Source organism: Rhineura floridana, chromosome 5 (genome assembly GCF_030035675.1).
Source record: "Rhineura floridana isolate rRhiFlo1 chromosome 5, rRhiFlo1.hap2, whole genome shotgun sequence".
Classification (NCBI taxonomy): domain Eukaryota; kingdom Metazoa; phylum Chordata; class Lepidosauria; order Squamata; family Rhineuridae; genus Rhineura; species Rhineura floridana.
In genome coordinates, this window is record NC_084484.1 from 42,475,812 (window position 1) to 42,491,622 (window position 15,811).

Consider the following 15,811-nt stretch of genomic DNA (forward strand, 5'->3'; position numbering starts at 1 on the left):
ATGGTGGAAGATTATCACTAAAATTAGTGATCTATAAATATAGACAATTGTATCTTAATTTTTGAAAAAAGCAAGGGAGAGCAAATTGGCACAATTAACTATTGGCAGAGAAATGTTAAGACAATAGAGAGATGGATTGTTGCGTGCTATTGTCAAATGTGTTTCTAAACCAGTGTATGACATGGTGAGTTCAGTGTTTTTGCTATACTGTATAATGATCATAGCAACAGGGTTATGTTCTGAGTCATCTTTTGAAGCAGACTTTTTTAGTGCTCTGTCCTTTTATGACATTTATAAAACATCTACTACACTGAAATATTGCATACATATATAGTGACAGAGAAAATGACAAAATCTGTTTCTGGACAAGAAGTCTGTTTGAAGTGGAGCTTTTGTTTAGATATATGATTGTCTGCCATTGATTTGTTCATGGGGGTGGAAAATATATGATTTTAACTGGTTGCAAAATGTGTTTTTTCACCCCTATCCAGGAAACACAGCAAGATTCACTCCATTAGGAGTTTGACAGCAAAGCCTTCAGGACAGCATTCAGAGGTGCCAAAACAAGTCAGTTATATTTCATGCTTTGTAAGCAAAATGTCCGATAGCCCCTTTTGTCTTTGCCAGGCCTTTGCCAGGTTCAGTATTGTATACTGTACCATAATTCACAGTCAGAAGAAGCCAAACGAATGCCAGCACCATGGCTTTATCTTTTCTTCTGATTTGGAATGTTCCCAAATAAATAGAAAAGCACTAGGAAAATGTTTACATTATTTTTATTTTATTTATTAGTTCAATTTCGTAGGCAAACTTTACAAATAAAAATAATGAAACTGTGTGTCCAGCATGTCCATGTATCACTAACTGATGAACTGAATCAATTATGAAGATATGCATGAAGATATATAATCTGCATGCATACTCCACCCCAGTTTAACCCCTTCTCTTAAACTTCGTTTTACAAGGGTTAGGCTTTTTCCTTCCAAGGTTTAGGGGAAGGGGCTAATGCAGGGGTGGGGAACTATGGCCTATTTAAGTCTCCCTGTTTGGCACACAAGGTCATTTTGGCCAAGCTACGTCCACCTGCCCTACTCCTATCATATATTATGTCAGGTGTGGGACAGGTAAAAACTTGGCTCATACGAAAGGGTGTTTGCAGGCACCACCAGTCAGCTGATTGGCAATGCCTACAAAGCACTGCACAAAATAGTGCTTTGAAAAGGGGCTTCTGAAGTGGGCAAAAAAGGGCACTTGACAGCATTGTGACATCAGGTGATGGACGGATAGGCAGCTCCATCCATTTATCAAGCTTGGTCTGCGGCAGGTGGTTTAAATAACAGCCGGGACCCCTGAGCTAACAATATTCCCCTCCCCAGGCCATGGTTTGGAGGGTAGCTACACAAAATATGTTACTGAACAGTGTACAGGGGCAGTGAGGGAAGAGCAGTGGAAAGCAAGGAGGTTCCTAGATTGGATTTGGTCTTTTATGATCCACTAATCAACTCCATTGTACTTTCTGAGAATGTTGTAGGAAACTGACCCCAAATTTATCTCCGTTTCAATAACCATAAGGAATAAAAAGATACATTTTTCCCCCACATAATGCTTATTTTCAGAATTTTGAAGGGTAAGAATAAAGACCAGCAAAGGCAACCTGTTAACAATATGTGGTCTGCCTTCTGAGTGAAGTTTGATCTGTTGCCTAAAATCAGCCTAGAAGCAAAATTCCAGTTACCACTAGGTGAAAAAAAAAATCTTACTGAGACAAGAAACAATGATGTCCTTTATAAGCAATTTGGCTAAAAACTCTCAATTCAGAAAGAAAATTTCCCTTACAATGGGCTGGCTGATCAGACTCTTCCTATGGTATATAATTATTTTTAAAAAATGTTTGTCTGAATACTTCAGGTATATCTCACCTGAAGTGTTGCCTTCTCATTGTAGGGGCCAGTAGCTTTGATACACATTTATCCTTCATGTCCTCTTGTATCCTTTGGTTATGCAGCTCAACACAATCTAGAGACAATCCTCAAATCTGTAGTGGGACATTTGACTTTGTTCTCATAGGAATATAGAGAACTGCCTTATACCAGGTCATACTATTTGTCTAACTAGCCCGGGGGTGGGGAACATTTGGCCCTTCAGATGTTGCTGAACTGCAGCTCCCATCATCCCTGGCCATTGACCATGCTTGCTGGGACTGATGGGAGTTTTGGTTCAGCAACAACTAGAGGGCCAAAAGTTTCCCACACCTGATCTAGCCCAATATTGTCCATGGCGAATGACAGTGTCTCTCTAGGCAAGGGTCTCAGGTGGAGGTCTCCCACATCACCTGTTTATCTATCCTAAAATGCCCAGGATTGGTACCTTTTATGAATGCAATTGCTAAGCATGAGCTATGGTTTTCTTTAGCAGGAGCCCTACAGTCCATATAGAAAGTTAAAACTCAGGGGTATGAGTTCAGCTCTCCGCTATTCCCTAGGATTGAAAGCTTTAATTTATGGCACCATGTTTGTGATACATTTGTAAAGCACTTGATGTTGAGATGTGCTGATTTGTCTCCTTCATATCTCCCATCTCATTTATTTCCATTATTATATATTTTATTATTATATTATATATTTAACTTGTATACCACTTTATATTTCAAGGACTCTCAATGCAGTTTACATTTCAACAATAATCAATGTGAATTCCACATTAAATACAGCTGCTAATAATAATAACAATAATCCACATTTTAAGTAACATAATTGAGGAATAAATCTCTAAACAATGTACATAAGTAAAACAAATGATTGTGTCCCTTTCTGTTTCCAGAGCTGTAGTTTTACATATGGAGATGGTGCTGATTCCTCAGTGGTGCAAAAATGCCGGCAGGGGAAGGAATTAAGAGTTTCAGTGGAAGATGGTGGACAGCACACAAGTCCTTCCCTGAAAAAGAGCCCTAAAGAAGGCAGGAGGCTGGATGGTGCTATGATGGAAGTAATGGAGGAAGAAGAGGAGGTCGTAAAGGACAGATCACATCACAGTAGATCCCAGGCGCAGCAACCAAGCACAGGTCCTGCATCCCGAGCTGCTTGTGGCAGTAGTACATCAATTCCTTTCATTGACTGCAGTGATGTAGATAGCGAGTATGACCTCCTCAGAGAACAAATAACCCAGTCTCATTCCCAAACAAATGACAATTATGAGGGTGATTTGACCAGTGGTGCCTATATTGATTATAGAGGTGAAAATCGTAATAAAATTAGATATAGGGATTCCTCCATCTCCTCTGTAAAGGCATCTTACCATATCACTGAAGATTATAATGATGGCAGCTCTGCTAATATGTCCTTCTATGTTGATGGGAGCCCCAGAGTCCCACGGCACAGCACTCTTGTTGACGAAATGTTTAGGAGTACAGATACTTGTAGCCCATTGGCCACTCCCTTGTCTTCCAGTGGCAAAGGATCAAGTCCTCACATGAGTTTCAGTAGAGCATGCTCTCCAAGTTATAGCTCTGAAAATGGGCACGATTGTAGAGTTAGGAGGGAAGATGATGATAGTCATTCATATAACTGTCACAGTTATAGCAAGTGTTCCCCAGTCTTGCAAAGGCCACATCTGCAAATGATTCCAAATGCATGCAATAGATCTGAAACAGATCCATTTATCCTGAGCCAGGTGTCTTCAGCTCCAAACCAAGAATATAGATCAGATAGGTATTTTAAAAGAGGAGTGGTTAAAATGGTCCCTTTGGAAGGCAAAAGCATGGCAAATGGTGTGCCAGCTGCTAGTCAATCAAAGCAAAGCCCAGTTACACAGTCCTTGTATGCTAGGGGCATGATGGACCACATGTCTACCATCCAAATATTGGAAGGTTCTACCAGCAGTGGGACTGAGTCTAGTGACTCAGATTCAGAAAGGGGTAATCCTTTCACCCCCCCTCTTGTGTTTGGAAATCCCATAGTGCTCAATTCATCTCCAATGTCAAGGAACAAGTATTCCTTTGGCAGCCTCCAACTAGATGAAGAGGTAGAGGATGTGTCTTTGGGCCTCAGTGATGAAGATGGTGTTCATGTCTTCAGTTGCTGAGAAACCTGAGCAGCACTTCCAGGAATAGACTGACCTTTTGAAGGGTTGTTCATTGAGCACAAACAAAACACCATGTCAACCTTTAAAAAGCAAGGTTACCCTTTCAAAAAGCTAGTAGGAGTGATTGCTAGATATAGTGGTAGATTTCAGTGAAATCTACTGGTGGCCTGTGGTTTTGAGAGACAGGATATCTAATTCCTGGTCTGATAACCTTAGTAGTATATTTGTTCATTAAGAAGAAATCTGTACTCTAATTGTGTGTCATATTTAATGAACCGTAGGCTGGACAGAGATGACTTGCAGCTCAATGCTATTAATTTTTACTTAGAAGGACTCCCACTGTTTTCAGTGGAACTTGCTCCCAAGTAAATGTGCGTAGGACTGTAGCATTCATCATTTCAAAAGCAACATGATTTAAGTTCATGGTACACACATGTGCTTTTCTCTCCTTGCAAAGGAGAGCTTGCTATTCAGTGCCTCAATTTAGAGATAGAGTTTTAAAGTGCAATCAAAATGCAAGAAATTTCATATTCAGTATCAAATCTAGGCAACTCTTGTTTTTTAAAAAAGCTTAGTGACACCTTTTTGAAAGAAACAATGGTATATTTTGCTCATCAAAATCACAAATTATTCATATGCTGAAAGTATAAAAAGGTGCATTTTTATTTTGGGAGTGTTTTCTTATTCGAACATGTGGAAAAAATAAAGATGGAAAATGTAAACTTAAAAAAATAAAAGTGGCAGAGAGGGAGATGGAACCAACCTTTTGAAAGAAACTCAATGGGATGTTCCTGTAGGTATTAATGGCCTCATTTAAATATCAGAAACCATAATTTCTAGAAATTTTATTACAAGATTACTTTCAGCACAGTAGATCATACTTGCAAATTTTCTTTTCTGGTATCTTGTCATCATTAATCATGGAGCCAGTTGCAAACAGGAACCCCAGTCCACCTAGATAAAATGCATGTGTTGAAACAGGCTTTGCACATACAACCCTATGTTCTGCACACTGGTTTATGTCCTGATCAAGCCTTTTCTGAAAACAAGCCAATTAGTTAGTTGGGAGGGAAGTAATATGCTAGATGTAGTCCCCCACCCACACAGCCCAACTGCTGGTCAGCATTGTTACTGATTTTTTTAAAGGGCTTTGAACATACAGCCCCAATCAGCTGCTGCATGCTTGCACACTTGTAGCAATAGACTCTGAATTTTGCATATCTACCAATGTATGGAATGTTCCAATCAGATTTTTTTTCATTTAACAATGTAATAGATAAAGAACACTGGGATAAAAAAAACGGTAAAGGAATAAGGCAGAAACTTTAAATGAAGCTCTGTATTTCACGAACCTTTCTTGAGCAAAAAAACTATGCCAAGTCAGCAAAATATTCCCATGCTTGCCCAGTCACCTTACAGCTATGGTTAAATGTGTTTAATTGGGGGCAGAGGGGAAGTATGGAAGCAAGTATACTCAAAAAAGGGTGTCAGAATTAAATAATAGAGAGTAGACTTTTGCTGAATACAATTGATTTCAGCCATTTGTTTATTCACATGAAAGCAGATAAGCCCGTAAATTTTTTTAAAACTGAGCAGTTCTATATATTAATGGTTTTAGATTTTTATAAGACTAAATAGATAAGTTTCATAACTTTTTCTGATGCCTTGAATCAAGACATGTTGAGTGGTACATCTGAGTGTAAAAATATTTTAACAGCTCAGTCTATAGTTGCCTAGTGCTCTTCATTATTTCACATATTCTTGGAACAGGGTAGACTAAGGATGGGTAACATGTTTGCACTACAGACCTCATCAGAAATGTTTGCCATTGCATGAACAAAGTTATTTCTATGATCATGAGGACCAGAAAGTTGCTTTTTATTTAATGGGAACTGAGATATATAGAATGCTAATAAAATCAAAAGTATTAGGGTTTGTTTGTTTTAAAAGGCCTTTGTTGCATGCAACTCATCCCTTTTGGCAGCTCACATATGCATAGGAATATTTAAAATGGAAATGGACTGCCTTCAAGTCGATTCCGACTTATGTGACCCTATGAATAGGGTTTTCATGGTAAGTGGCATTCAGAGGGGGTTTACCATTGCCTTCCTTTGAGCTAAGTGGCAGTGACTGGCCCAAGGTCACCCAGTCCGCTTCATGGCTATGTGGGGATTCAAACCCTGGTCTCCCAGGTCATAGTCCGACACTCTAACCACTATGCCACACTGGCTCTCAGGAATATTTAACCTGCCCAGATTTAATCTGGTCTGTTCTTTCTCACCCCTGTTTCTATTATATTAATGTGTAGTTCAATGTGGACATAAATGCAATTCAGATATTTGTTTGAACAGTAGACAAGATAACAAGTAATCAAATGTGTGATTCTGTAATTAGGCAGCATGGGCTAATGGGCTAAAGGGAAGGTTTAATTTAATATTGTGCTGAGAAGGTGATCTGTATTTTGGGTTTAGAATAGTTTGTCAAATCATTGCCTTTAACTACTGAATGTGTAATTTAAAGTGTACCTCAACAAAAACCCACTTTAGAAAGTGTAGATAGAATGTACACAGTGTGTCCTTTATTGGTATGTTAGCTGATTTCTGGTGATTATGACATAGAAATAGTGTTGTAGAGCAAAGCAATGGCCTATTAGGTGCTTCACAAAAGTACTAGTTGCTTCAGTGATTTTTCCAGGCACTCTCAAGCAGATTGTATAATAGTTAATTTCTCTCTTAAGCAAAAGCAGTTTGATATCATAATGATTAGAAGTGGCCATTTGTCTGCAAAATGTATATGTTGTGGTAATGTGAATTAAATGGAGAATGTGCATAATCACCTACCATTGTGCACATTCACAAAGCATTGTAGACAATGTGCAGAACTGAACAGCATAAATAGGATTGTATGTATTACCTGATCAAATTGCATAGTCTCCAAATGATGTGTGGAATCTGACAGCAAAAATTGGATATTTCATACATTGCCAGTTACTATGCATATTTTCATGAGAAGCCCACAAGCAAAATATGAGCATGGTAGCCCTCTCCAGCTTATGATCCCCAGCAACTTCCTTATACCAAAAAGTGGTGGTGATTGTGGTTCTCAGGTCAGGTTGGATTTTGTCCTTTTTAAATAACAGAGATGTTAGCTTGATCAATACATAATTAGATAATGGTGTTTTCTATCATTGTGTCAGGATAATATCCTCAAAGAAAATGGCACAATTCAATTCTACCATTAATCATGGGCTTGTGTTCCTGTTTCAGCCTCATAAATCATGCCCATGTTTACTTTTGAATTTGCCATCATTTTAAAACGATGCAACTTGGATAAAAATATCATTTACATCTGAAGCACATCAAATCCCTAATTGTCACTTAAGGTAAAGGTGTCCCCGCACTTGTAGTGCGAGTCGTTTCCGACTCTTAGGGTGACGTCTTGCGACGTTTACTAGGCAGACCGTATATATGGGGTGGGATTGCCGGTTCCTTCCCCAGCCTTTCCTTACCCCCCACCATATGCCGCGTACTCATTTTACCGACCATGGACTCCTTTTACCGGAGATTTGACTTCCTCCTTCCATTGGAATCGAACTCCGGCCGTGAGCAGAGGTTCGGCTGCATTACTGCTGCTTACCACTCTGCGCCACGGAGGATCTTGTAACTTGTAACTTACATGTATGAAAATTACAGCCTATTGCCAATTATAATTCTCCTTGTCTGTATTTGCTATTTTAATTATGTCTACTTTCTCTCATGTGCATAGAGTGAGGATTAAACTGAAATTTATTACTAAAGCATATTAAAATGTACATTTGATGGTAGGACAAATCTTAAACTAGGGCCACTTTAACCATTCCATGGCGGCAGCAGGTGAGAAAGCAAGAGAAAGTGGCACTTCCAGACTTTATTTTTCTGGGTCTTTTGTGACAACGTTTGATTCACATTTACCCAGGAAGTACCCATTACCCACATTTTGCCTTCATTTGGAGAAAAGATAGCTTCCCCCTTCACATGACATCCAGAACTGTTGGAAACACAACTCACATTTCTTTTGTTGTCGCTTCCTTGGGGCATACAAAGTGATGCTGTGTCAAATGTAATTTCCCAAGAATGACATGGTTTCCCCTTTGAGCCTTTCACATGCTCTGGTGTCCCTGGACAAAGACATCTCCTGCACATTCATTTTGTAAACAAGGAGAAATCTGTCTCCATAGCTGTCCATACATTACTCTTTACTTCAACCTTTCTTTTTTCAAAAGTTGCACTTCCTTTTAAAGTTCCTCTTAAATAATCAATGTAATAGTGTGTGGTGATTAATTTTTTTAATGCTAGTTCTTTGGAAGGTTTGTTTTCTAAATTCAGCAGTATTTTTAACTGAACCCATCCCTCACTTCCGATATTAATCACCTGTCTTATAGATGTGATGTATATGTTTTTCATAAGATGCTTGCAAAGGTTAGGGATATCTCTGACAAAAAAATGTATTTTCAATTTTTCTGGTTCTTGCAAAGCAGGTTGGTACACCCACGCTTTCAGTGGCTTCTTGTCTCATTGATGGGAAGGAGCTGTTTGTTTAGTTGTCTCTTGTGCTTTATAGAAGTTTTATCTCATATAAATTAAAGCAGCTTTAGCATGTTACTTTTTATAACAAGGTGAATGAAATTCATATTGGAAATACATGTGAAAGAGCATTTGTGAATGGAAGCAAACATTCTGTTTTCTCCTTGAATTGATACCATGCTGCAATACCTGCAACAAAATACTCATGCCATCATTCATACATTACTTTTTAGGCAGACTTTAAGTATTAATTTTTGGCTTGAAAAGAGTTAAATGTGAAGGACAGCCCCCAATTTCAGAGCTTTTGCTTTTCCAGGAAGGGTATGAAATACTACATTTTTTATTTTCCTCATTTTTGTTCTGACACTGATAAGATCCATTAACATCTAATGTACAAACTTTGCCCATGTTTCTCATCATTTGGCACTTTCCTGATGTATTTTATACATTTCAAATATAAGTATGAACATGGAAAAATTAGAAAAGACCAATTCAAAAATTGCTGAGATCTTCATTCTCATTCTTGTCATTTGTTAACAATGTTTTAAAGATTTTTTTAAATTCTACTGTATGCACTGTTTTTTCAGCATGTATCTTTATGGGAGGAAAAAGCCTTTTTTTCATTGCTCTGTCTTTATACTCAAAGCATGGTGTATCTTCTGTTCTTTGCATTGTTTGCCCCACTGCCCCACGTCCTTTTACTAGAGGGGGAAATAGCCCACTTGGAAATGGAAATATCTTCCTATTACAGTGATCCTGCATTCATATATAAAATTCCTTATTTCGTGGTCACTTACCGCAAGGGCCCTACTTTGCAAAAAATAGAAACAAGTGTGAAGAAATTGATGGGCAAAAAGAGGTGACTTTCAACATAAATATTTGGACCATGGTGATGATAATGGAACCACTGTGCCATTCACTTTCCGGTGAAGGCAACACTTAGAATGATTGAACCAATTACAGAATTGCTTGTAAGCAGGATCACCTGCTGTCTTGGGGAGATGTAAAGCCAAAATGGACAGTAGCTGTAGCACAAGTTGCATATGAATTGGGCTAATGTTCTAGAATGTGTAGGCAATCATATATTGTGGTGTTCAATATGCATTTTATATAGAATAAGTAACTATTTTTACATGCAGATGTGCTTTAAGGAACTGCATTCAAGCTACCCTCCCCCCCTTCCTTCTTGTTTGTTTTGTTCAGTTCAGTGATGGAAAGAACAAAGATAAGAAAGTGATGCACTTCATACCTTTAAAATCCCCCTACTCCTATTTTGTTGTTACAGAGACTGTAAAGTTTATTATTTTCCATCAAAAGGTACTCCATCATTGGCTAACTGCTGCAGTTACTGTCCACTTTTGTGCCTGCCACTGTCTAATACTATTATATATCACTTTAGCATGGACTTTGTACCCAAGAAGAGGGGTTCCTAGCTACTAAACCTAACCTGCTGAATTTGGTGACTGTTTATAAGCATGCTGAGCCAAAGTTGTCCTATGTATGCATGACATTAATTTTGTTTTGCTTTTTTATTACCTGTACTGAAGGCTTTACCCTTTCTAACTGGTATCTTGCTGTAAAATGTTCCCTTGCTTAATTGTGCTATCCAGCTGCTGGCTCAAATGGCTGACCCAAGTACAGGGCAGCATACTTATTGGTATGATGTTCCATACTCACAAATCATGCACTATCACTATTGTCACTGAAATCCATTTTAAACTGTATGAGCCCAAGCAAACATTTTTGTCCTTCCTCTTTCATTTCTCAGAGCAAGGCAGCCTCTATCCCACATCTCTGCTGGAACTGTATTGTTTTAATTTCAATTTATTGTGAAACAACTTACTCCATGTCCCCTTTGAAAATCTCTTGCCCACTAAATTTGCTCAAGGGGAAGCTGTGGCACTGAATGTTCCATGGAAGTGGTGAGAGGAGTTGCATGAGTGCCTTGAACTTTTATCTCCAGCATCTTCTAGATCTCATGAAGGTGGGGAGATGCATGTATTCTTTGTGGGGAGAGAGAGACATCTTCCTGATTCAGAAGCAGAAAACCCATATGCCCCAGAGAGATGGGCTTCTCTCCCCCACCACCTTTGTACAAGACTCAGAAAGGGTCTTGAGTGGGGGAACACAAGACAGCCAGGCTTCCTCTCTCCCTTCTTATAACCCCTGTGGGTTCCTCTGCTTTTTTTAATTGGGAGAAGGGGCTCTGTGAAATAAAAGAATACTTAGAATTCATTCTGATTTAACTCTCTTGGAAGTCAGTCAGGAGTTTATGAATTCAGTTTCTTAGCTATAGTTATCAGTTGTACCTTTACCCAGTGTTCTGTTCTTGAGTGTTACTATACTCCTGTATTTCCCCAACACATTCCTACTGAATGTGTCTACTTTCTATTCACCTCTGAGTATGTTGTCTGTTTTCAGTATATGTTTTAAAAAGAGAAGTTTGTTAGGTTTTGGGTGGTGGTTCTTTAATTGAAAATAGCTATACATAAGCCAGTAAAGCCCTGGAAAGCAACCCGCTATACCCCCTCCCACACTGATACCTCATCTTTTTTTTGAGGAAACCCCTATTTTATTGATCATGATTCAAGGAATGACAAGAACATTGTCTGACTTTCAGATTCTAAAGTTAATCTATATGCTTGACGGGCAGCTAAAATTACTATTCACCCTCCATTTTATAGTGTGTGAGAGGTAGAATAAATCAAATTGATTTGGAGGCATTTGCATTTCTGATTGTAGTGCATTCCAAGAAAAAATTGCAATGGTGTGAATTTAAATATTTTTCAGATCCAAAATAGCAGGAATGTTTGAGAATCCTGGTCCAGTGATGTACATTTCTTAGTTATAAAAGTCTAAAATAAATGTTAACCTTATTTGAAAGCCTTTTTATAGACTTGCTATGAATCTTTCTAGAGTTTAGTTTGCATTACACATCAACTGTATTATTCAACTAGGCATCAAACAGATTGTGGGGTGGGAACTCTAACCCCAAGTAAGCATTTGGATTGCTAACCCATATGTAATTACACAAATGCTTGCTTGGGATGAAATTTTAGTTTATATAAAGACACTCCCTAAGGCATCTGCTGAGTCCTTGCTAAGTGGGGAAATAAGACTTGAGAGGAAAGATTTCCAAGGGATCTTAATTTCTTGGCAGATAAATAAGTTTTCTACAAGTAAAAGTTTGCATTTGTTATTTCAAGGCTAGAGTTTAAAACCTAGCTATAATTGTATGGCTACCTTAGGTGCACTTGAAATGTCACATTTTGTAAACAGAGATTCTATATGTGTTTATAAAAGTGACTTGTATGAATCATTTCACAACGGTGGTTATGTTTTTCCCACTTTACAGAAAGGCACTCTGTGTGTCATCTTCCCAATGCTAACATGAGTGAAGCGAACTTCAAATTACACAATACAGTTTATAATGTATTGTGATTTTCCTACATAGTGTTCCTTGTTGGAAACAGCAAAGTTGGAAGACTTTCTAGCTGTTGTTAAGCATAGAAGCCTTCCACCTCTGTTCTCACATGAGCTCTTAAAGTTAGAGGGCTTTTAAAGGATTTGGCACATTACATGTATTGGTGGCATACAAGTAACAAAAAGATCTTCTTAAAACGTGAGACTGATTTTAATGATGGATCATGATGCACAGCATGAGGGGAAATGTCTTGAACTATTTTGTCCATTTTAGTTTCTAGTCCTTATCCTTCAGGATTCTTTTAAAGTCCCAGTGTATTTACAGCTCAGTTAATGGCTTTCAGATTTATATTTGTTTAGTCTCCTCTTCCCTGATATTTGGCTGGATGCTAAATATTGCAGTTAGCCTCTAGAAATGCAACTCATGATACATTTGGTGTTCACTGGAAACTTTTGTATTCAACGGAATTGAACCTTCAAATTTGACTTGCTATGAAATTTGACTTGCTTTGACAGTTCCCTTAGATTCTCTTAGATTCTGAGAACTGCTAAATGCCAGCTCTAAATTGTGGTAGCCTCATACATAGGCACTAATTCATCCATTTGGAGCCTCCATGCAATCCCAGTCATACAGGAATCCTGCACACTCCTCAGGTGATTTTGTGGCACGTGCCAAGCTTCTGAACCAGGCTGCAATATGGAAGCCCTCCTGCATAATGGGAAGTACACTGCTTCAACTTTTGACACAGTCTAGACAGAACAATAATGTTATTCGTCATGTTTAGCTGCCATGTCATGTAATTAGCTCTGGCCATCCATAAACATAGGCTCCAATTGCTTAACAAGCAGACAACTTCATACACAGATCCTAATGTTCTTATCTTTCATCATGGGATAGGCGCAGTGCTAGAATTTCTGTATTTTTACTTCATATTTGAGGTGATACCATCATCCTTATAGGTCTTTTGTAAATGTAGCTTGAAAACATACCAGTTGTAAACTTAGAAAGTACAATTTCATGACTTAAAGGTCCCTCCCCTCTTTTTTTCTTATAACTGCATTCATTTTATTATGAAATTAAAATTGTATACAGTTGTGTACTAGTGTCAATAAAATTGACATTTGTGTAACAAGCTCTGACTTTCTCTCAGATTTTCCTGAGCATCTGTTTAGCATGAAACTGTGAGTAAATTTATTTCATTAAAGGGAAAAAAAATCTTCAGGCAAATATCCCATTTGTTCTGCATAATTATGGTTTTGTAAGCATATAACATTTGTGTTGGTGCTGATAAAAATAATTAGATAAATATGAAACTTCCTGGGGTAACTCAAACATCTATACACTTTAGGTCTTGTTGAAAAATAAACTGATCATAATCTCTGTGTACATTTTTGATACTATGGCACATTTTACTGGTGTTTCCAAAGTACAGTAAATTACCATGAAACTTCTAAATATATTCGCAATAAAGACCCTTATCATTTGTGTGCATGTTTGGTTATTGTTAGCTGCACTAGCTGACAGCATATTCATTTCCCTAAGTTAAGATATTTTTTGAAAGGATGAAGAGAAAAAAAAGCATAAGGGTTATAGAAATATGTGACTAGAAATATATAGTGAATTAATTTCTACTTTATGTCAAAAGAGAAGTGTAATTTTTTGTTTTCTGCTTTTGCAGCATCAGCAACACACTCTTAAGAAAGGAGGACAGACTTTAAAGTGTTTTTTAGGTCTTTGTCTTTCACATAGCCACCAAAGTGTACTATTGTACACTTCTTTTGCACGCTTTTTATACACTTTTTGGAGTGCTTAATGACAATGCACATTTTGAAGTGGTCCTTTTATATGCTTTTTAAATAACTCCTTTTGTATGGATGTAATGCTAGCGTTTCCACACCAAACAATCAGAGGAGCATGGAATAACTCAACAAGGTACACTGTACTTACTTCTGTTTTATGTAGCAAAAGAGCTGAAATAGTTTCCTCCCTTTATTCTAGAAGTGGCTTTGACATAGAAAATCACTCTGCCTCATCCCTCCATAAGATTCTGTTCTTTCTAATGCCTCTTCTTTTAGCACCCTGTGAAGTAATCTTAATGAGTTGCATTACTGGAGTTTAAGTTTGTAGGAGGGTGAATAAAACCCCAGTAACTATAGGGGAACACTTTTTGTTTTTACATTTATTATGTACTAAAACTGTAGAACACAGGAAAATCAACAGATTTGGCAGTCCTCTTTGGACATTATTACTCCCTCCCACACAACTTTACAGAGGGTGAGTGGGTTGGTGCTGCTTAAATATTCCATTTTATCTGATCACAGGATTTCCCTAACCATCTGAACTGCCCTCTGCTCGTCTTCCCAAGGATAGATTAAGTGATGAGGGACATCCTGCATCCTGTAAAGATGCAGGGAGAGAGTAGGGCAGGGGAAAAGGTCACAAAGATGGAAGTGCAGTGAGTAAAGTCCAAACAGGGTCACAGTCTCTGTTTATGTAGGTATTGTAAATCAGTATTAATGTATGATAACACCACATATTTCAATTTGTAGCTAAAGCAAATTATTTCTGAACTGGCTGCAGATCTGCCAGTTTTATTATCTAATGGAGCTAATAGCAAATGGTTCTGAACAAAATTCATGTCTGAATACATGAAATAGTGGTTTGTTTTAACCACAGTTAATTTAATAAACCAATATCTGAAACCACAGTTTCATCCAGGCTTCCAGAATCTTTAAAGGTCTTCCTATTGTGCATAAAGGAGGGAAATGGAGGTTGGAGCAACCATAGTTTATTGTGACATCTGAAGTAGGCCTATGTGTAAGTTGAGTAAGATATAATAATCCTCCATAGCTGCTTCACCATAAAGTCTAAAGCTTTTCTAACTTGATTCATCACATACTGGGAAGACAGCAGATGATACAAGGAGACAGCTTTTTCTCCATGGCCATAATGAAATGTGGATCTTATTCAAGTCAGTTCTCCATGTGCATAAAATATTATGCAAATTAGCTCTTCAGATAAACCATTTCAGTGGTAATGATTCCATGTAAGTTGATGTCACCATCTCATTTCCATAAGCTGAGGATTTGGGATATAATTTTCATGTATGCTAAAAGTAATATTTCTGAATTTTACTATGTTGTTCCTTCAGCAGGCTCTCTTGCTGGCAGCCCTCACCTTTCAGAACTGTCAATCAATTCCCAAGGTGGACCAGCTATGGCAAATGCAACATTATCTCCTAATTTGAGTCCCGATAACAGGCAGGCTTCTCCATTAGTCAGCCCTCTGATGAATGACCAAACTGGTGCCCGCACAGATGATGAAGAGGAGATCAGAAGGAAGGTACTGATGCTGACTACCATTTTGGTGATATCTTGCATGCTTACAACAACTAGGATTTTAACTCTAGCAATTCTTTTTTCTCTCACCAGACTCGGTCCTATCTCCATTATAAAAAAAATCATGTTAAGCATATGTCAGTTCCTAACAGTGCACATCAGTGTCCGCTGTCAATTTTCAACACTAATAGGTCTATAGAGCTCAAGCAGTGACATTTCAAAGTCATTGGGCTGCAAGGAAGTGAGCCTCTGATCTGATGTATGTGTTCTACCAGTGAGATAGGGCCCTTCCTTTACACGCGTGACTACTTTCTTGCCTCACTTTAGAACACTGGAAAAGAAATTAATGTTACCCCAAAGAAGATGGCTCATTGAATTTGCATGGGCAACTTGATGCAGCAATCTAC

At 38.0% G+C, this 15,811-nt stretch overlaps 1 protein-coding gene across 8 annotated transcripts in view; it reads left to right on the plus strand.

Annotated features, from left to right (window-relative positions):
* Positions 1–15,811, plus strand: part of FARP1 (FERM, ARH/RhoGEF and pleckstrin domain protein 1) — a 264,160-nt gene that overhangs the window by 180,229 nt on the left and 68,120 nt on the right. For 5 of the 8 annotated variants that reach the window (XR_009762704.1, XM_061626563.1, XM_061626557.1 and 2 more), the window contains 3 exons: positions 492–567; positions 2,821–3,061; positions 15,218–15,408. Coding sequence is in view for 7 of the 8 variants with exons in the window: in XM_061626563.1 (XP_061482547.1) it covers positions 492–567; positions 2,821–3,061; positions 15,218–15,408 (508 nt within the window). In the remaining variant the exon portion in view is untranslated. The remainder of the gene's footprint in view (positions 1–491; positions 568–2,820; positions 3,062–15,217; positions 15,409–15,811) is intronic. The other 3 variants (XM_061626560.1, XM_061626561.1, XM_061626559.1) reach the window with 3 other exon arrangements.